Raw genomic sequence first — 23,214 nt, forward strand, 5'->3', positions numbered from 1 at the left:
CACAAGTGTGAACTCCTCCAAGTGGCCTCAATGTGATATGTTATGATAATGTATAATCAAAATAGTTTCTTGCTTAAGTCAATAAATGTACACCCCAGATGAAAAAGCACTAAGAAACAAATTTACTTTTGTTAAAAGAAAAAAACACGTGCCATTTTGATGACTTTCACCTTGCTTGTTCTGATATTTACCTCATATATGAGTAGAGACATAATTGTGGAAAATTTATTACAGAGGTTGAGAAAACCAATCATCAGGAAGGTACTACTCACACTACAGAAACATGATCAATTTATATTAATTCATATTTCCAACTCATGTTGGACCATGTTACTTACTATCAGTTCAGTAATGACTGATTTTAACTTATTCATAGATGGCAACCAAATATTTACTTTCAAATAGGAAAAGTAAAGATTTTATAATTATTTGAGTGATTAAACAATATAAATAAAATTTAAGCAAATATAAAAGTGTACCATCTTAAGGAGATTGAAATCTAAGTCCCTGGAGGATGTGAAGCAATATCAACATTAAACAAACATTTGCTTTAAATGAGAAACTCTTAAAGGGGACTATGGTCAAAGTTCAAAATATTATTATAGTAAAGCTACAGATTAAGGAGCAAAGTATAAGTCAAATACCAATAATTTCCAGTTGTATGTGAGAAAATTAAGCCCACAGTAGATACATGAGGATTGTGTTAACAGAAAAGATGACATTCTGGTTTAAGAAATCTCACACATTACCTTTTGATAGCAAATGCTATCTCTTTACTTTCTCCAAATTCCTGGCGATAGGCTCCACTCACCATACGGTCATTAGCTTTATGTTCACCAAATACCTTTTTCATGGCATATGTGATTTCTCCAACTGTACATCTAAAATATTAAATGGAGGTTCTGATAACATCACTATTTGGGATATAATATTTATCTTAATATTCAATATACTTAGACATATTTTATTACCTCTGTCAAAAATAGGCTGTCAAAAACCTAAATCTGAATGCTCTTTACCGCATTCATGACTGCATCTTTCCTCAGAATACTTATTAAAAAAAAATACTCTGGATGCCTTTATACAATGTGATCTCTTTCAACATTTGTCAACTGAAAAATGACCAAATGACCTAAAAACTACTAATAGACAAGTATCTAAAGATTACTGAGCAATTCACTGCTTAGCAATATAAATAGGCAAAGAGCAATATTCCCAGTGAGATTTTTTTGACAAAAAGTAAATCTTTTATTAATAGCATATTCCATTTTTGTTTATTAATTCATTCAACATGTACTGAGTACCTAATATGGGGCAAGCACTGGTAAGTGCTAGGATATAGTGATAAATACAACCAAAAAAAAAAAAAAAAAAACACTGGACGGCATCACTGACTCAATGGACGTGAGTCTGAGTGAACTCCGGGAGTTGGTGATGGACAGGGAGGCCTGGCGTGCTGCGATTCATGGGGTCGCAGAGAGTTGAACACGACTGAGCAACTGAAATGACTGACTGACTGACTAACTGACTGACCCTTGCAGAGCATATCATCCAGTCAGAATATACACACAGTACACTAACAAACAAATAAATTAATTTCATATGGTAATAAGTACTATGAAGACATTAAAATAGGAAAAATAGAATGAGGTGCTTGGGAAAGCTGTTTTAAAGCAGTTGAAGACATGAAGATACAGCTTTTGAACTAAGATCTAAATGATGAGAAAGAGAAACTCAAGGGAACATAAGAGGGAAAAGTGTTTGAAAAAGGAAATGCCAAATGAATGACTCTGAGAAGTAGGAAAATATATTTTATGGGCTAAAAATAGAAAGAAGGTAATTGGGGACACTAATAAAGGAAGCAGGATAAGACAAGGTCAGAGAAGTAGGCAAGAGTTACATTCAGCCGTCTTACAAGTCATAGTAAGATTAGGTTTTAATTTAAAAGAAATGGGAGAACATTGAAGGATTTTAAGCAGAGAAGTCTTCTTATTTCTTTTAAGAAATTAAAACTGAAAAACAAACAAAAAAGTAACATACTATTCATTCTATCCCTTAAGCAGCTGAAACAACTTAAAAGTTCATTATATTAATTATATTAAGCAATAAACAATAAAAGCAAAACCAATTTCTTTAGTGACTTTATCATATATTGGGAGAAAAGATTTTGCGGGTCACTTGCTTTTCTGCATGTTCTATAAGGCAAAGATGTCTACATAGTACATAGCTCAGAAAGAAAGAGATACTGTCCACCTTTGACAAAGGGCAGGTTTGCTTACTGTGAGCATAATAATGTCTTCCTATACTTGAGAGAACATCAAATTTGAACCTGTAAATCAGTGATATTACAAGAGCTTCAAATGTCCTGAGCCACAGGGAAATACAGCTATTAATATACTCCATGCAAAATGGATGAATGTTTTTAAAGCACAGATATTTAAAAAAAAAAAAAAAAGAAGAATTAATTTTATTTTGGTTTCCAATTATTTTCTTTGAGGTTCACATGGTTTATAGAATCAATCTCTTATTTAAGACTGATTCTGAAAAACTAAACTGGTCAACTTTTAGTATTTGGAAAACTTCCAACTTATATATCCTTTACCTTGCTCGAGTTGCATCTACAGCAAGAGCGAGAATATTCCCATCTCCACTGGCAGCACATGCAGTCAGAGCATCCAGACACCGTTCAGCCAAAGCCTGATCCCTACTGGATTTGACCTTACAGAAACAGGTAAGGAAAGGGACAGTTTGTGTGATTATAAAATAAAATAGAGATCAGATTATATACACACACACACACACACACACACACATACACATATATATACACACACGTTTCATATGGAAACTGTTCCAAAATCCTAACTTTAAAAGCAAAAGAAAAAAAAGAGAAAGAGATAACATATATCCTACATTTGGTATTCATTTCATTTATTCACTCCTTCAACGTTTAAGAACTTCCTAAAGTAATGCCAAATTCTGTCTAACACTGATAATTCAGAAACAAGCAGGGCAATAATAAACAATAGTGCTGACCCTCCCAAGTACTTAAGAGATCAAACTTAGAAATATCTTAGTTATATAATACTTTATTAGCTCTGGACCCAACCACATGCCTAAACAAAGTTACCTAAAATTCAACTTTTTAAAAGTTTTCACATCTGTATGAGTCTAAAATATGATGCTGCTTAAGTATGCAGGTCAGGAAGCAACAGTTAGAACTGGACATGGAACAACAGACTGGTTCCAAATAGGAAAAGGAGTTCGTCAAGGCTGTATATTGTCACCCTGTTTATTTCACTTATATGCAGAGTACATCATGAGAGACGCTGGACTGGAAGAAACACAAGCGGGAATCAAGATTGCCAGGAGAAATATCAATAACCTCAGATATGCAGATGACACCACCCTTATGGCAGAAAGTGAAGAGGAACTCAAAAGCCTCTTGATGAAAGTGAAAGTGGAGAGTGAAAAAGTTGGCTTAAGGCTCAACATTCAGAAAACGAAGATCATGGCATCCGGTCCCACCACTTCATGGGAAATAGATGGGGAAACAGTGGAAACAGTGTCAGACTTTATTTTTCTGGGCTCCAAAATCACTACAGATGGTGACTGCAGCCATGAAATTAAAAGACGCTTACTCCTTGGAAGGAAAGTTATGCCCAACCTAGATGGCATATTCGAAAGCAGAGACATTACTTTGCCAACAAAGGTCCGCCTAGTCAAGGCTATGGTTTTTCCTGTGGTCATGTATGGATATGAGAGTTGGACTGTGAAGAAGGCTGAGCACCGAAGAATTGATGCTTTTGAACTGTGGTGTTGGAGAAGACTCTTGAGAGTCCCTTGGACTGCAAGGAGATCCAACCAGTCCATTCTGAAGGAGATCAGCCCTGGGATTTCTTTGGAAGGAATGATGCTAAAGCTGAAACTCCAGTACTTTGGCCACCTCATGCGAAGAGTTGACTCACTGGAAAAGACTCGGATGCTGGGAGGGATTGGGGGCAGGAGGAGAAGGGGACGACAGAGGATGAGATGGCTGGATGGCATCACTGACTCGATGGACGTGAGTCTGAGTGAACTCTGGGAGTTGGTGATGGACAGGGAGGCCTGGCGTGCTGCGATTCATGGGGTCGCAAAGAGCTGGACACGACTGAGCGACTGATCTGATCTGATCTGAAGATGCCACTAAAATTTTAACATATTTATAAGCAGAGGGGGATTAGGAAATTCATATTAAAGGCAAAGAACAAACCACATCCATTATCATTACTGAATTTCTCTCTTACCTAAAAATAAGTTATATTATCATTTATGGTAACTGTGTGCCCTCAAGCTGTAAGTTTAAGAAAGTTTAAGTAAAAGAGAGGAAACAAGGAGTTTTCCAAATATAATAAATATTGAGACTTTTGTGGTCACTAGAAATATAATGCTACATCCTAAATAAAACTCTTTTTAAAAAAAGGCAAAAATGTGGGAGAGGAACAATAAACTCCTGAATGAGGGTATAAAAAGAAATAATATCATTAAACATCTGCCATTAACTCTAATAGAAAAAACAAATGGAAGATGAATGTTGTGCATATACTCTAACTGGACAAAGTCTATTAGATTCTTAAAAGAATACTTAAACTAAGGGGGGGAAAGTCCTATCTTAATCACAAGGATAGTAAACAGAGAAAATCATTAAGGAACTTCAACTTTCCCACCTTAGAAATAGCAGTAATTACTAAAGCCAGAGATTATGAGACAAAGTAGCTCCATATAATAGAAATATATAGTTACAACAATAAGAATTAATATGTTTTATCTATTTTAGTACTTTGTATACTTTGGTTCCTCTCAGTAAGAAACTGGAAATAAAAAATTATACCAGTACTCTAGTTTCAATCAAAATAAACATCTTTCATTCTAAATTATATCTTACTGAAACACTATTCAAATATATTTGAATTTAAAAAAAAATGAAAGCAAATAATTATTTCATAGTAGTATCAGGAACACAAAAATAAATTACAGTGAGAAGACCTGGGTTCAAACATGGACTCTGAATTCAATCTTGTTTTCAACTTTGAGCTCAAATCAATAAATTATTGATTTATTATTATTATGGAGCAGTTTCTAATAAGAACATACAAGTTTCACAGAGGCAGACATTATGATTAAAAAGGTGAATGTTTAATATCAACAGACTTAGATTTGAGTCTTGCTTAATTATTTATCCTGAGCAAGTTTCTCAATCTCCCTTATCTTTAGTTTCTTTCTCTCTAAAATGTTGGGAAATAATACATACCTCACATGGTTGTTGTAACAATAGAGCAGGACACATGAGGGCTTGGACAGTGCCCAGCATACCAAAAAAAACACTCAAATATGATACCTGTTATTACCTTCTTAAGTTTTTCAATCTGCTTATTACGCACTGAAGTATTATCAATTGCCAAAACATCCACAGATTCTTCTTTTTCCAACTGGTACTTATTTACTCCAACAATTACTTCAGAACCTGTCAATTTCCCAGAGGAAAATAATATGTATATTCTATTCACAAATAATTGTCTAACAGTAATGCTCTGATCACCACATACTTTTCTTATAAGTTTGATATTTTTAAGTAGTATTCTTAACTCCTAATAGACATCAATAAAGATGAGCAAATACCAATATGGAATAGGGGTAGAAGGGGAAAAGACAAGTATATATCAAAACATCTGAAAGGGAGGGCTTTTATTATTCTCTCAAACTTTCCCAGAGCTTCTGATAAACTCTCTTCTAACACTACAAAATTAAGACAGTAGCAGCAGCTACCATCTAAGATTTATAAGCTAGAAGATAAATGTGCAAGAGCTTTTCTAGTAGTTTAATTCCCTTACAGCCAACCACTTTTAAACAACAACAAAAAAGCCTTTAAAATTTATCAATGATAAACTAGAATTACAAACTCTGCTTTATAATGCCTCCAAATATACTTTATACATGTTTTCCCATGTGTATCCAGGCATGCAAAAATACAACACAGAGCTAGATACATATAGATTCATGAGAAACATTTTATCCAAGTTTCACTTATCCATAACTTTTGTTCTATTAACTATATGTGCTATCTTCAAATAGAAATTAATATTTCTTTTTAAATACTTCATTTCACGTAAAACCTTTTCTATTTTGTCTTACCAGAATCTATTCTAGCTTGTCTTCGGGCAGCACATTCTTCAATTCGAAGCTTAGGTATTCCCTCTGCTACAGCTTTGGCCATTCCACCCATCTCCTCAATTTCATTAATGAGCTAATAAGAAAAATACATTAATAAAATTAGAAGAAAATATGAAAATATTTTAATAAATAGTACAAACATGTTATGCTATGTAAATACTAAAGTTAATAAAATTATAAATTATTTTAGTGGTAAATTTAATGTTTCTTGAGAAAAGAAGTAATAAGAGCATTGATTAGAAATTCTGTAGAGCTAACAATATTGTGTGATAGGTGGCTCAGACGGTAAAGAGTCTGTCTACAATCTGGGAGACCTGGGTTTAATCTCTGGGCCGGGAAGATTCCCTGGAGAAGGAAATGGCAACTCACTCTAGTACTCTTGCCTAGAAAACCGCATGGATGGAGTAGCCTGGTGCAGGCTACTCCATCCATGGGGTCGCAAAGAGTCAGACATGACTGAGCGACTTCACTTCAGAAGAGGGTAAACCTTAAAAAGTTCTCATTACAAGCAAACCTATCTGTAACTATGTGTAGTAATGGATGTTAACCAAACTTATTCAGATAATTTTTTAACAATATATACATATATTAAATCCTTACACTGTACACTTTAAACTAACACAATGTAAATATGCAAATTACATCAATTAAAAAGGACATTCTATGTTTAAAATCATTTAAAAAAACAACAGAAGGGGAGAGAGGACCTAAGATGGCGGAGGACGGGGAGGCCACTTGCTCCCCCACAAATTCATCAAAAGATCATTTGAATGCTGAGCAACTTCCACAAAACAACTTCTGAATGCTGGCAGAGGACACCAGGCACCCAGAAAGGCAGCCCGTTTTCTTCGAAAGGAGGCAGGATAAAATATAAAGGACAAAAAGTGAGACAAGAGTTAGGGACAGAGACCCGTCCTGGGGAGGTGGCGTGAAGGAGAAATTTCCAAACAGTAAGAAACTCTCTCACAGGTGGGTCTGTGGGGAGTTTTGGAATCTCAGAGGGCAACATAACAGGGAGAAGAAAAAAAAAGCCCACAGAATACACGCCTAACCGCAACTGCCAGTGGAGAAGTAGCTCAGACACTTGCATCTGCCACCAGCAAGTGGGGGCTGGACAGGGAGGCATGGGCTGCATAATTGGTGCTTAGGTTAAGGACAGGACATGAATGCCCTGAGGACAATCTGAGGGAGCTAACATGAGATAGCAACCCAAACTGTGGGATAGCCAGAGAGGAAAAAAAAAGAGAACTTTACTGCGAAAGGCTCTAACCTGCAGACTGGCCCGTTCACACAGCAAAGGATTGAGCGAATACCAAAGGATAGCTAGTCGGCTGCATACAGGCCCCTATCCCTTGCCGGAGGCAGAGAGGCAGGCCTGTGACAGCCTGAACCAAAAGGCAAGGGGCTGCTGCAATCTCGGCCCCAGAGACCGGCATTCTCCACCAAACTGTGAGCAGGCTCCCAGCTGCTAACCACATCTTCCTCGGATCCTGGAACAGTTGACATCGGCCAGGAGGGTCACAGCCTGAGATCAGCTCCCCAGGGAGACACCCAGCACACCTGAGATAATGCTCTCGTGGCGCACCCAGGAAACCAAGCAGCCAAGACCAGGGAGATGATTAAAACGCACAGCCCACCTGGGACAGTGCACTCACCAAGAACCTGGTCGCCTGATCTGCTCAGACCTGGGAAGGGCACAAAACGCATGCCTAACTAAGTCTGTGCACTTGCAGAGTACCCCAGAACCTGAGCAGCTTAGCCCTGGGAAGCACACACTGCCTTGAGCTGGAGCAAACCCAGTGTGGTCCATCCACAGCAAGCACTCCCCACACATGCCAGCAATGTCTGTTTGCAGTACCCTGCCTCCCCATAACACAACTGAACAAGTGAGCCTAAACAAGTGACCACCTTTGCACCCTTGTGTCAGGATGGAATTTGGACACTGAAGAAACTTGCAAACAGAGGAAGCCAAAATAAACAAGAGGGAACCTCTCTGAAGTGACAGGTGAAACAGATTAAAACCCTGTCGTTAACATTTACTAAGCATTGGAGGCAGCCTATAGAACTTGAGAACAAGTACAAGCTGGAACAAGGAACTATCTGAAACTGAAATGACCCCACACTGCTCTCAACAGCTCCAAAGAAATTCCTAGATATATTTTTACTGTGATCACTTTTTAATTTTTTAATTAAGTTATTAATTACTCCTCTAATTTTCATTTTTATAACCTACAATTACCTTGCAAAAAAATAAAAAGACCCTATTTTTAAAGCAAATTTCATATATATATATATTTTATAATGATTGGTTTTGTATTTTTAATATGTATTTTTGAGAATCTAACCTCTACTCTAGAGTTTTAATCTTTGCTTTTTGGTATTTGTTATCAGTTTTGTACCTTTAAGAATCTAATCTTCAAAAAAAAAAAAAAAAAAGAATCTAATCTTCAGTACCCATTTTCACTTAGGGGTGTGATTACTGGCTTGATTGCTCTCTCCCCTTTTAACTCTACCTTTTCTCCCCCAGGTCACCTCTATCTCCTCCATTCCCCTTCTCTTCTCTACTTAACTCCATGAATCTCTCTGGGTGTTCTGGGCTGTGGAGAACACTTAGGGAACTGCTTACTGGCTAGATTGCTCTCTCCCCTTTTGACTCCCCCTTTCTCCTCCAGATCACCTCTATCTCCCTCCTCCCTCTTCTCTTCTCTATGTAACTCTGTGAATCTCTCCAGGTGCTCCAGACTGTGGAGAACACTTAGGGAACTGATTATTGGCTAGCTTGCTCTCTCCCCTTTTGACTCCCCCTTTCTCCTCCTGGTCACCTCTATCTCCCTCCTCCCTCCTCTCTTCTCCACGTAGCTCTGTGAATCTCTCTGTGTGTCCCTCACTGTGGAGAATTGTTTCACCATCAACGAAGATGTTTTATCATCTAGGATGTTTTATCATGTGCTGTATGGATAGAGACATCTTGAGGCTACTGTAAGAATAAGACTGAAAGCCAGAGGCAGGAGGCTTAAATCCAAAACCGACAACATCAGAGAACTTCTGACTCCAGGGAATACTAATAGACAAGAACTCACCCAAAAGCCTCCATACCTACACTGAAACCAAACTCCACCCAAGAGCCAACAATTCCAGAGCAAGACATACCACACTAATTCTCCAGCAATGCAGGAACATAGCCCTGAGCATTAATATACAGGCTGCCCAAAGTCACACCAAACCCATAGACACTCCAAAACTCACTACTGGACACTTCATTGCACTTCAGAGAGAAGAGATCCAGCTCCACCCACCAGAACACAGACACAAGCTCCCCTAACCAGGAAACCTTGACAAGCCACTAGTCCAACCCCACCCACAGGGAGCAGGCTCCACAATAAAAAGGAACCACACACTTCCAGCCTACAGAAAGGGCACCACAAACACAGCAATCTAAACAAAATGAAAAGGCAGAGAAATATTCAGCAGGTAAAGGAACATGACAAATGCCCACCAAACCAAACCAAAGAGGAGACAGGGAGTCTACCTGAAAAATAATTCAGAATAATGATAGTAAAGATGATGCAAAGTCTTGAAAACAAAATGGAGTTACAGATAAACAGACTAGAGACAAGGATTGAGAAGATGCAAGAAATGTTTAACAAGGACCTAGAAGAAATAAAGAAGAGTCGATTGATAAGGAATAATGCAATAACTGAGATCAAAAGCAGTCTGGCGGGAACCAACAGTAGAATAACTGAGGCAGAAGATAGGATAAGTGAGGTGGAAGATACAATGTTGGAAATAAATGAAGGAGAGAGGGAAAAAGAAAAGAAGAATTAAAAGAAGTGAGAACAACCTCAGAGACCTCTGGGACAATGTTAAATGCCCCAGTATTCGAATCACAGGAGTCCCAGAAGAAATAGACAAAAAGAAAGGGCATGAGAAAATACTTGAGGAGATAATAGTTGAAAATGTCCCTAAAATGGTGAAGGAAATAGCCACCTAAGTCCAAGAAACCCACAGAGTCCCAAACAGGATAAACCCAAGGTGAAACACCCCAAGACACACATTAATCAAACTAACAAAGATCAAACAGAAAGAGCAAATATTAAAAGCAGCAAAGGAAAAAAGCACAATAACACACAAGGGGATCCCCATAAGGATAATAGCTGATCTCTCAATAGAAACTCTTCAGGCCATAAAGGAATGGCAGGACATATTTAAAGTAATGAAAGAGAAAAATCTACAACCCAGATTACTATACCCAGCAATGATCCCATTCAAATATAAAGGAGAAATCAAAAGCTTTACAGACAAGCAAAAGCTGAGAGAATGCAGCACCACCAAACCAATTCTTCAACAAATGCTAAAGGACCTTCTCTAGACAGAAAACACAGAAAAGGTTTATAAACTTGAACCCAAAATAACAAAGTAAATGGCAATGGGATCTACTTATCAATAATTACCTTGAATGTAAATGGGTTGAATGCCCCAACCAAAAGACAAAGACTGGCTGAATGGATACAAAACCAAGACCCCTACATATGCTGTCTACAAGAGACCCACCTGAAACCAAGGGACACATACAGACTGAAAGTGAAGGGCTGGAAAAAGATATTTAATGCAAATGGAGACCAAAAGAAAGCAGGAGTAGCAATACTCATATCAGATAAAACAGACTTTGAAATAAAGGCCATGAAAAGAAGGACACTACATAATGATCAAAGGATCAATCCAAGAAGATACAACAATTATAAATATATATGCATCCAACATAGGAGTACCTCAATATGTAAGGCAAATGTTAACAAGTATGAAAGGGGAAATTAACAGTAACACAATAATAATGGGAGACTATATCCCACTCACACTGAAGGATAGATCAACCAAACATAAAATTAGCAAGGAAACATAAACTTTAAATGATATAATGGGCCAGTTAGACCTAATTGATATCTATAGGACATTTCACCCCAAAACAATAAATTTCACCTTTTTCTCAAGTACACACAAAACATTCTCCAGTATAGACCACATCCTGGCCTATAAATCTAGCCTTGGTAAATTCAAAAAAAACTGAAATCATTTCAAGCATCTTTTCTGATCACAATGTGGTAAGATTAGATGTCAACTACAGGAAAAAAAAAAAAAACTATTAAAAATACAAACATATGGAGGCTAAACAACATGCTTCTGAATAACCAATAAATCACGGAAAAAATAAAAAAGGAAATCAAAATATGCATAGAAACAAACAAAAATGAAAACACGGCAACCCAAAACCTATGGGATTCAGTAAAAGCAATGCTAAGGGGAAGGTTTATGGCAATACAAGCTTACTTCAAGAAACAAAAGAAAAATCAAATAAATAACCTAACTTTACACCTAAAGCAAATAGAAAAAGAAGAAATGAAGAACCCCAGGGTTAGTAGAAGGAAAGGAATCATAAAAATTAGAGCAGAAATAAATGAAAAAGAAACAAAGGAGGCTTTAGCAAAAATCAACAAAACTAAAAGCTGGTTCTTTGAAAAGATAAATAAAATAAACAAACCATTAGCCAGATTCATCAAGAAACAAAGGGAGAAGAATCAAATCAACAAAATTAGAAACGAAAATGGAGAAATCACAACAGACAACACAGAAATACAAAGGATCCTAAGTGACTACTATCACAACTATATGCCAATAAAATGGACAACTTGGAAGAAATGGACGAATTCTTAGAAAAGTAAAACCTTCCAAAACTGAACCAGGAAGAAACAGAAAATCTTAACAGACCCATCACAAATATGGAAATTGAAACTAATCAAAAATCTTCCAACAAACAAAAGCCCAGGACCAGATGGCTTCACAGGTGAATTCTACCAAAAATTTAAAGAAAAGCTAACACCTATCCTACTTAAACTCTTCCAGAAAATTGCAGAGAAAGATGAACTCCCAAACTCATTCTATGAGGCCACCATCACCCTAATACCAAAATCAGAAAAGATGCCACAAAAAAAGAAAACTATAGGCCAATATCACTGATGAAGATAGATGCAAAAATCCTCAGCAAAATTCTAGCAAATAGAATCCAACAACATATTAAAAAGATCATACATCATGACCAAGTGGGCTTTATCCCAGGGATGCAAGGTTTCTTCAATATTTGCAAATCAATCAATGTGATACACCACATTAACAAATTGAAAGATAAAAACCATATGATTATCTCAATATATGCAGAGAAAGCCTTTGACAAAATTCAATACCCATTTATGATAAAAAAAACTCTTCAGAAAGCAGGCATAGAAGGAACATACCTCAACATAATAAAAGCCATATATGATAAACCCACAGCAAATATTATCCACAATGGTGAAAAACTGAAAGCATTTCCCCTAAAGTCAGGAACAAGACAAGGGTGCCCACTTTCACTACTATTCAACACAGTTTTGGAAGTCCTAGCTATAGCAATCAGAGAAGAAAAAGAAATAAAAGGAATCCAGATGGAAAAAAAAGAAGTAAAACTCTGTTTGCAGATGACATGATCCTCTACATAGAAAATCCTAAAGACACCACCAGAAAATTACTAGAGATAATCAATGAATATAGTAAAGTTGCAGGATATGAAATTAATACACAGAAATCCCTTGCACTCCTATACACTAACAATGAGAAAACAGAAAGAGAAATTAAGGAAACAATCCCATTCACCATTGCAATAAAAAGAATAAAATACTTAGGAATAAACCTACCTAAAGAAACAAAAGACCTATATATAAAAAACTACAAAACACTGATGAAAGAAATCAAAGATGACACAAATAGATGGAGAAATATACCATGTTCATGGATCAGAAGAATCAACATAATGAAAACGAGCATACTACCCAAAGCAATCTATCGATTCAGTGCAATCCCTATCAAGCTACCAATGGTATTTTTCACAGAACTAGAACCAATAATTTCACAATTTGTATGGAAATACAAAAAAAATCTCAAATAGCCAAAGCAATTTTGAGAATGAAGAATGGAACTGGAGGAATCAACCTGCCTGACTTCAGGCTCTACTACAAAGCCACAGTCATCAAGATAGTATGGTACTGGCACAAAGACAGAAATATAGACCAATGGAACAAAATAGAAAGCCCAGAAATAAATCCACGCACCTATGGACACCTTATCTTTGACAAAGGAGGCAAAAACATACAATGGAGAAAAGATAATCTCTTTAACAAGTGGTGCTGGGAAAACTGGTCAACCACCTGTAAAAGAATGAAACTAGAACACTTTCTAACACCATACACAAAAATTAACTCAAAATGTTAAGTTAATTAACACAAAAATTAACTTAAAGACATAAATGTAAGACCAGAAACTATAAAACTCCTAGAAGAAAACATAGGCAAAACACTCTCTGACATAAATCACAGGAAGATCCTCTATGACCCACCTCCCAAAGTAATGGAAATAAATGCAAAAATAAACAAATGAGACCTAATTAAACTTAAAAGCTTTTGCATAATGAAGGAAACTATAAGCAAGGTGAAAAGACAGCCTTCAGAATGGGAGAAAATAATAGCAAATGAAGCAACTTACAAGAACTAATCGCAAAAGCAGCTCATGCAGCTCAATACCAGAAAAATAAATGACCCAATCAAAAAATGGGCCAAAGAACTAAACAGATATTTGTCCAAAGAAGACATATAGATGGCTAACAAACACATGAAAAGATGCTCAACATCATTCCTTATCAGAGAAATGCAAATCAAAACCACAATGAGGTACCATCTCATGCCAGTCAGCAATGGCTGCTATCAAAGTCTACAAACAATAAACACTGGAGAGGGTTGGAGAAAGGGGAACCCTCTTACACTGTTGGTGAGAATGCAAACTAGTACAGCCACTATGGAGAACAGTGTGGAGATTCCTTAAAAAACTGGAAACAGAACTGCCATACAACCCAGCCATCCTACTGCTGGGCATACACACTGAGGAAACCAGAATTGAAAGAGACACATATACCCCAATGTTCATCGCAGCAATGTTTACAATAGCTAGGACATGGAAGCCGGACACGTCTGAAGCAACTTAGCATCAGCAGCAGCAGCAGCAGCAGGACACAGAAGCAACCTAGATGTCCATCGGCAGACAAATGGTTAAGAAATCTGTGGTACATATACAAAATGGAATATTACTCAGCTATTAAAAAAGAATGCATTTGAATCATTTCTAATGAGGTGGATGAAACTGGAGCCTATTATACAGAGTGAAGTAAGTCAGAAAGAAAAACACCAATACAGTATTAGCATATATATATATATGATATTTAGAAAGATGGTAACAATAACCCTATACGTGAGACAGCAAAAGAGACACAGATATAAAGAACAGACTTTTGGACCTTTTGGGAGAAGGAGAGGGTGGGATGATTTGAGAGAATAACATTGAAACATGTATATTACCATACGTGAAATAGATGACCAGTCCAAGTTTGATGCGTGAAACAGGGTACTCAAAGCTGGTGCACTGGGACAACCCAGAGAGATGGGATGGGGAAGGAGATGGGAGGGGGTTTAGGATGGGGACACATGTACACCAGTGGCTGATTCATGTCAATGTATGGCAAAAACCACCACAATATTGTAATTAGCCTTCAATTAAAATAAATTAATTAATTTTAAAAACAAAAACAAAAACAAAATCAAGAAAACAACAAAACAAAAAAGACAACAAAGAACTAACAAGTCCATTTTGGAAAACACAACACCTCTCACTTGTTTTAGAAGCCAACTAAAGATAACACTAATTGTGTGGTCTTTAATTTTAGTTATATAAATAAAATCTCCTTAGTTACATAAATAAAGACTCTAAAAAACAATTTCAAAATGCCATTTTATTTTTGATTTGAGGAATAGAGTAATGATACAACTCTATCTTTACTGACATCAAGAAACATCTACACCTTCAATCACAGCCTCATATATACATGAGATAGTGGAAGATGGATGGTGGAATGGGATATGACTTTTCAGAAAGGAGCAAGGTCAAACTGGCTTTCCCCTGTCGAATTTAAGAAAGAGAAACCTATACTAGATTCAACAGAAGCCAAGAATCTTTTAGGAAGCTAAAAAGATGGAAACTACTTGAGAGTTTGTAACTACCTTTTCCCTTTCTGTCAGGAAAACCAAAACTTACTAGACTAGAGAAGCACTGGACTATGAAACCTCAAGTATCGGAAGAGGCAAGGATAAGATGTGTATGAAACAAAACCCTGCATTCTGAATAAAACTCAAACAAAACGGTGCACTGAGGAAACAGTGACAACACAGGATATATGAGAAGACTCCAAAAGATATAATTATCCTCAGAAAAGGAAGAAGAGATTCTGTATTAATGAAACAAATAGTATGACATGCAAGCAGAAAAAGCAGGATATAAAAGTGACCTCTTAGAAATTAAAAACATACGTGAATTTTAAAGTATGTAAGTAGAAAGATAAAGCTGAGGACTCTTCAAAAAAAAAAAAACAGGAAAAAACCCCTCAAAGATGCATTATAAGAATGTCAGAACATGATCTCTAAAGTTCTAAAAAAGAGAAACCACAGAAAAATGACAGGAAAGAAATTACCAAAGAAATAATATATGACAATTTCCCAGAGCCATGAAAACATGAAGCGGCCAGGTGAAAAAATGTCCACCAAAGGTCAAGGACAATGTAGGGAAAAATACACATACCAAAGATATATCAATACAAAAATAAAGAAGAGATCCTAAAGCTTTCAGAAAGAAAGAGCCTGGGTGAGAATGACATCAGATTTCTGAGCAGAAATACTGGAAGCTGGAATAAAAAGTAGGTGAAAACTTACATATTTGCTTACAAACTCTCAAATGAAAAATTCCAAACCCAGACTATCAAATATGAAAGTAGAATAAAGACATTTTCAAGCGTCCAAAGTTTCAAATAATTCATTTCCCATGCACCATTTTTAGGAGGTTCTCATAAGATGTGCTTCAGAACAACAAGGGATAATCAACAAAGAGACAGGACTCAGGATACAGATTCAACATAGCAGAGGTGAAAAGAATTCCCAGAGTAATGACAAAGGGAAGTCCAAGGATAGTAATGGTCCAGAGAGAAACCAGTCTAAATTGAATAAGAATTTAGGGGGCTTCAGGAAGGTTTTACACTGAGATATAATTATAATACATGAGTATTATGGTATGATGGGAAAGAAGGGGCAAGATCCAGCTAAAATACCACACCACCACACTAGCAAAGCAATAGATAAGGTCTAAAACGGACTGAGTCAGGACAAACAGTACACACGTGTAATTTTAAAATATGGAGACAGAAACAAACAAAAAATGTAGCTCACTCAAGGAAGCATGAAAACAAGCAAGTGGAGGACGAAGGACTGCTTATTTTATTATAGCCTTTTAACCTCAGTTGTTTTTTTAACTCTTTGAATAATATAAATAAAAATATATTTTTAAATTAAATTTCAGTTTTAAATAAAGTCAAATCTAAAATTCCCCTTTTCTCTCACTTTATAAATTCTGATACAAATCTATAAATGATCTCATTTATAAATCAAAAATCTATAAATCTTCATAAATCTGTAAATCTTGACAGCAAAGTTTCAAAGAGGAGAAACTCACCTTCAAGGCAGCATCATAAATATCATTTGTGAGAGATTCCATCATATATGAACCTCCCCAAGGATCAGCCACTTTGGGAATCCCAGATTCTTCTTGAATAATGATTTGTGTGTTCCTGGCAATTCGAGCACTTTTCACAGTTGGCAAACCCAGGGCTTCATCAAAAGAATTTGTGTGCAAAGACTGAGTACCTCCGAACACTGCTGCCATTGCTTCTATTGTGGTACGAATGATGTTATTGTAAGGATCCTAAAACATTTAGTAAAAAGCAAAACAAGCCAATTGATATATACTGCAGCTGTAAATGATGATACGATTAGGAGTGCCTGATGCATACTTTCTTTGCCAAAATCTGCCTTAGTCTTCAGACTATCAAATAAACAAATTAGGAAACAAACTAGACTTAGAATTAAGAGCCCAGGTGCCTAGTCTGTGCTTAAGCAATAAAACATTGCCTCTTATAATCATTTGAAATACTAAATATTTGTTGTGCTTATTTTTTATCGCCTAAATAATCTTCTATATGAGCATCATGAATGCAATACATTGTCTACTTAGATTATTAATATCCTTCATCTCATAATTCACTATTTCCTAATTACCTTAAGTATCTACTCTAATGAGGTGGCCAAAACTGGTGATGATTTATTAATAAAACAGATAAAGAATGGACTATGAGACAGGAAATATGACTTCTAGTTTATTCTGTTCCTAACTGTGATCTTGGCAAGTCACTAGACCTTTCTGAACTTTAGTTTGCTGCTGCTGCTGCTAAGTCTCTTCAGTCGTGTCCGACTCTGTGCGACCCCATAGACAGCAGCCCACCAGGCTCCCCCGTCCCTGGGATTCTCCAGGCAAGAACACTGGAGTGGGTTGCCATTTCCTTCTCCAACGCATGAAAGTGAAAAGTGAAAGGGAAGTCACTCAGTCGTGTCCGACTCTTCACGACCCCATGGACTGCAGCCTACCAGGCTCCTCCGCCCATGGGATTTTCCAGGCAAGAGGACTGGAGTGGGTTGCCATTGCCTTCTCCAGAACTTTAGTTTACTTAGCTGTAAAAATGAGGGGATTAAGCAAAAAAGATTACTGAAATTCCTTCCAAAACTGAAATCTGTATTTTTCCATTTATAAGTACCTGAAGTCATATGTAATATGGATACTTCTAGTTTTTATTTGCTTTTAAATGTATAAAAGCAATGTAACTTTAAAGTTATAACTTATTTTTGATATATCAAAATAATTCAATATATTAAGAAAATGCATGTTAAAAAGATCACCACTATATAATTTTTTAATTAAGTGAAATGAAAATAGATTATCCAAGTGACAATAGTTTTTAAGTGGTTTATTTGCATGGATGCTTACTTAAACATATAACACATACATAAAAAGTATGTATAACACCAACTTTAATGAGGAAGTTTTGTGTTAAGAATTTTAATCATTAAAATTACTTAAGATGATATTAAATTATAACTGTACTTCTTCCTCATCATCACTTATTTTTTACTGTTAAAAAAGTAAAACACACAGCCATACAAGCTAAGATTTAAATGATTTTATATTGTTAACCACTAGAGGGAGCAAATTTTATTATAATTTGTATAAAACATTAAATATGCATTATGCTTCAGAAAAACTCAGAGAAGGCAATGGCACACCACTCCAGCACTCTTGCCTGGAAAATCCCATGAACGGAGGAGCCTGGTAGGCTGCAGTCCATGGGGTGATGAAGAGTTGGACACTACTGAGTGACTTCACTTTCACTTTCATGCATTGGAGAAGGAAATGGCAACCTACTCCAGTGTTCTTGCCTGGAGAATCCCAGGGACGGGGGAGCCTGGTGGGCTGCCGTCTATGGGGTCGCACAGAGTTGGACACGACTGAAACGACTTAGCAGCAGCAGCAGCATGATGTCTGCACAGGGAGGTGTCACCTTCTCAACTTTAGTCAGACACTTAACAAATTGTGACCAGTTTTTAGTTACTGCACTTTTTTTATTTAGCTAGCTGTGCTGGGTCTTATGGAGAAGGCAATGGCACCCCACTCCAGTATTCTTGCCTGGAAAATCATGGACAGAGGACCCTGGTAGGCTGCAGTCCATGGGGTTGCTAAGAGTTGGACACAACTGAGCGACTTCACTTTCACTTCAGAACAATTGTGATTTTCAAATATTAGCAGAAAAGTTCTTAAATGCATTTCTTGCCTAGGCCAAGTTGCTTAGAAGAAAATAAATGACTTCTTAAAATTCATACATACTTGCTCAGTAAGTGACCATCCTGACGTCTGACAATGTGCTCTTAGGAGAAGAGATTTAGAGTTTTTAGGCTGAAACATTTTCTCTATTAAGTGAGCCCAGAGTCTTCTCCCAGCTCTCATTTTTGCTATTTCCATATAAAAGTTCATTCCAATTCCCCAGAAGAAAGACAACCTAAAATAGTAATGTTAAGTCCAAAATCTGATTATAAAATGGAAAATAAAACTAAATGCATCACACAGACATACACAAAAGCTCAGATTTTAATTTCAAATAACTTAATTTGAATTAAAATCAAAGCATATATACTTCAATAACCTTAAACCTATAATAGAAGACTTGTCTTTTAAAAGAAAAAAGATAAATCTATCTTGAAAATTATATTTACATTTTTAAATTATTTTTCAAAATGTGTCAGTTAATTATTTTCAGAATAGCAGAGAACAAAATTCCTCTAATTTACAAAGAAGTATGGCACCCCACTCCAGTACTTTTGCCTAGAAAATCCCATGGACGGAGGAGCCTGGTAGGCTGCAGTCCATGGGGTCTCGAAGAGTAGGACACGACTGAGCGACTTCACTTTCACTTTTCACTTTCATGTACTGGAGAAGGCAATGGCACCCCGCTCCAGTACTCTTGCCTGGAGAATCCCAGGGACGGGGAAGGCTGGTGGGCTGCTGTCTATGGGGTCACACAGAGTCGGACACGACTGAAGCGACTTAGCAGCAGCAGCAGCATGGTCAAGCTTAACTCTGCATTTTATTAATAATTATAAAGACTACTGGCTTATTCCCTAAAAGAATCTGGTATATTTATACACACAAATTCATTTTATCAATATATTTTGCTATACACTCATAAAATAGTCCTATAAACTTTTTAACGTTGAGGTAATATTTGAGTTTAATTTACTCACCTTGGTGCAAATTCATCAATGGTCAAGCCAGCTTGGAGTCCAGTTCTGCAGTACTCCAAACCATCTGCTATAGTATAGGCCAGTTCCAGAATGGCATCAGCCCCTGCTTCCTGCATATGGTATCCACTAATTGAAATTGAATTAAATTTTGGCATGTGCTATATAAAATAATAAAAAACACAACTTTAAATAAAAATATAAAAAAGGTTCTATTAAATTTATTTTGTATGAGACAATACTACTTGAAAATGATGTTCAATTCAGATATAATATTAACTGAAAATATTTAATGTTTAGTTACATTCATTTTTCAATTTAAATGGCTCATCCAATGAACCACAAAGGACTACATGTACCTGTTTTATTTCCTAGTGAAAAGGAATCATCAACCATTGATCAGCACCAAAAGTTAAACATTGAATTAGTTGGCTGAGATTAGGAATGTAACCTTTGGCTCAAGAACTGAATGATAACATCTTTAATTAGAAATTGATGCCTCTGACCTCATATGAGGTCCTAAGACTTCAAGTCTTTGGGCATATGTGCTGAAGATGTATAAATTTAATTATTGTTAACTAGTTATTAATTATCCGAACATGAATAAGTACACAGTGGGGGGGAAAAAAGAAAACGATTCAGTGCTAGTACTGTATGTGAAAACTAAACAGGAAAAACGCATGACTTAAAATTCAAAGATTTCAGTTTGATTTACTATGACATTTAATGCTTAGGATATCTCAGACAGGTTCCTTCTATCACAATCACTAATCCACTATTCCCCTAAAATGTCATGTTAGATAGGGTACATATCACACAGGACCTGCAGAACCAAAAAAAAAAAAAAAACTATTATCCTTCCAAGAATTAATCAAAAATAAATAATACTAAATCACAGACACTCATTACAGTGGGTTCAGAATATGAACTCAAGTCAGAGTACTCAAATTCTAGTCTTATCACTTAACTAGCCAGGGGACTGTAAGCTAGTTTCTCAACCTTGTTATCCTGTGCCTTCCTAAAGTATAAAACAGATATCATAATTCTACCTTTCTCATGGAGTTGTAGGATTAAAAGAAATGACTCACCAAAACCACTTAGTATTATGCCTATATATAAAGTATTCAAAAAAAGTTAGTTGTTGGTATGGTATGGATTATCTGTATTTTATACTTGCAAATACTTTTTATAACCAACAGCTCTTGAAAAAACGTTCATCACAAAGTAATAAGGGGACTGAATTACATGGCCTTGACAGACTACTTGAGTATATTTAGAGTTACAAAGAAAGCAGCAAGGAAACCAACAGGTGCTTCCCTACTGACAGCAGTTTAATAGAATTTCTTTAAGAATAACAGAAATATTAGAATACTGGAATATTATTCAGTCTTAAAAAGGAAGCAAATTCTGACACAAGCTACAATGTAGATGAACCTGAAGGACAGTATGCTAAGTGAAATAAGCCAGACACAAAAAGATAAATACTCTATGATTCCACTTATAAGTACAAACAGAAAGTAGAATGGTATTTGCCAGGGGCCGAAGGGAGGGCAGAATGGAAAGTATTTAACAGACACAGAGATTCACTTTTGCAAGATGAAAACAATCCTGGAGATAGATGATGGTGATGGTTACACAACAAAGTGAATGGAGTTAAAGCCACTGAATGGTTTATTTGGAAATGACTCAGATGGTAAATTTTATGTTATATGTGTCTTGCCACAAGTAAATTTTTTTAAAGGAATAACATAAAAGTTTACAAAGTACTTCAATATAACATATTTCATCAATATCTGAAACTAGCACATTTATCACTTACATGAAGAATTATATAAAGCAATCTTGAACTTGCAGGTGACATTAGAATCTTTCACAAGGTTAAAAGTCCAAGTCCATGATAGCAGATTGCTACTATCTACCCCAAGAACCATTCTCCACTTTCCTCTTGTATATGAACCATGCAGTCAGAGTGCCAATGTGTTCTACATTTCCAATCTCCTCTCTGTGTGTCCACTGAGATGTAAATAGAAGTTTGGTTTTTTTCCTTCTGGAAGTTCACCTTTAACCAGAGGGGTGGAGTCCCTCTCCCCAAACAAAGTCCACCTCCCTACTTCCTTAATCATGAGTTGGCACACTAAAAATAGAGGAGAAAGCCAAATGAAAGGATACAGGAATCCTTATGGCTGTGGAGCTTCCATATAACCAAGACCTTGACAGCCTACCTTCCAACTTCTCTTAGATGAAAGAGAACTTCTCTTAGTATCTTCATTTACTTAAAGGTACTACTATTTGTGTGTGTGTTTGTCATATACTGCTCAACTAAATCCTCTTATGCATGTCTGTGAAATTGAAAAAGGTGATAGGCATGTATAATTCTAAACAATTCACATGGGCAGATGGAATCTATGAAAAAAAAAAACAAAATGGAAAAGTGTAAAGGCTAAATATCAAATGAGAGTAGGCAATACTAGCAAGGGTACTGAGAGAATGGCAATTATAAGAAGTAAAGAGATTTAAATAAAAAACATTTGATGACATAATAATTTGCCCTTTACTGTGAAATAATGGTCTAATTTTAAAGTAGATAAGAAAAGAGCACTGTCACCAAAAAGTAAAGTGTGAATGACGGGGGAAAGTATAAATGAATTACTTAGAGGAAATGAAGCTTTATGTTTCCCTGTGGAAGGATTGCTGCTAATATAGAAATACTATAAGAACCTTCTTTTCCTACCACTCTGGGGAAAATGAACCTACTTCAGGGGTGAAATATTAGGGGTCTTATTGTGGTTGCAGATACAAGTGATATCTTCTAATCCCGTTTTCTTGCAGAAACAAAGTTGCTATTTTGATTCTCATCTATCTGACACCAGTGTCTATTCACAATTGATTCTGAAATCTGGAGAGAAATAAAGAAGTGTAAATAATGAGCCCTCCCTGATTCTAACAATTATCAGAGAATAAAAATTTTAACAATAAAGAAACTACAATAAAGGCCTACTGTTCAGACTCCTATAGGTAATGACAGACCATAAAACTAGTACATTAAAGACTAAAAAATAAAAACTAACAATATACATACAAACACAAATCCCACATCCTGACTATAGTATAACTACTACTCAGACTCAATTACCAAATTCAAATTAGGTTATGGCATTTTATAAAAATTCCTACATTCTAAGAACTATAGTAAAACCTATAATAA

At 36.1% G+C, this 23,214-nt stretch overlaps 1 protein-coding gene across 6 annotated transcripts in view; it reads right to left on the bottom strand.

The window, feature by feature from the left end:
- The window catches only part of MMUT (methylmalonyl-CoA mutase), a 41,239-nt gene that overhangs the window by 9,247 nt on the left and 8,778 nt on the right, over window positions 1-23,214 (bottom strand). For all 6 annotated transcript variants that reach the window (XR_015152752.1, XR_015152754.1, XR_015152753.1 and 3 more), the window contains exons 4-10: window positions 20,013-20,170; window positions 19,099-19,270; window positions 16,840-17,088; window positions 6,172-6,283; window positions 5,388-5,503; window positions 2,603-2,718; window positions 750-881 (exon numbers count right to left, since the gene is read on the bottom strand). Coding sequence is in view for 3 of the 6 variants with exons in the window: in XM_086370733.1 (XP_086226859.1) it covers window positions 750-881; window positions 2,603-2,718; window positions 5,388-5,503; window positions 6,172-6,283; window positions 16,840-17,088; window positions 19,099-19,270; window positions 20,013-20,170 (1,055 nt within the window). In the remaining 3 variants the exon portion in view is untranslated. The remainder of the gene's footprint in view (window positions 1-749; window positions 882-2,602; window positions 2,719-5,387; window positions 5,504-6,171; window positions 6,284-16,839; window positions 17,089-19,098; window positions 19,271-20,012; window positions 20,171-23,214) is intronic.

The sequence above is a fragment of the Bos grunniens genome, chromosome 23 (assembly GCF_055505025.1).
Source record: "Bos grunniens cultivar Pamir isolate PY7600 chromosome 23, Bosgru_T2T1.0, whole genome shotgun sequence".
Taxonomy (NCBI): domain Eukaryota; kingdom Metazoa; phylum Chordata; class Mammalia; order Artiodactyla; family Bovidae; genus Bos; species Bos grunniens.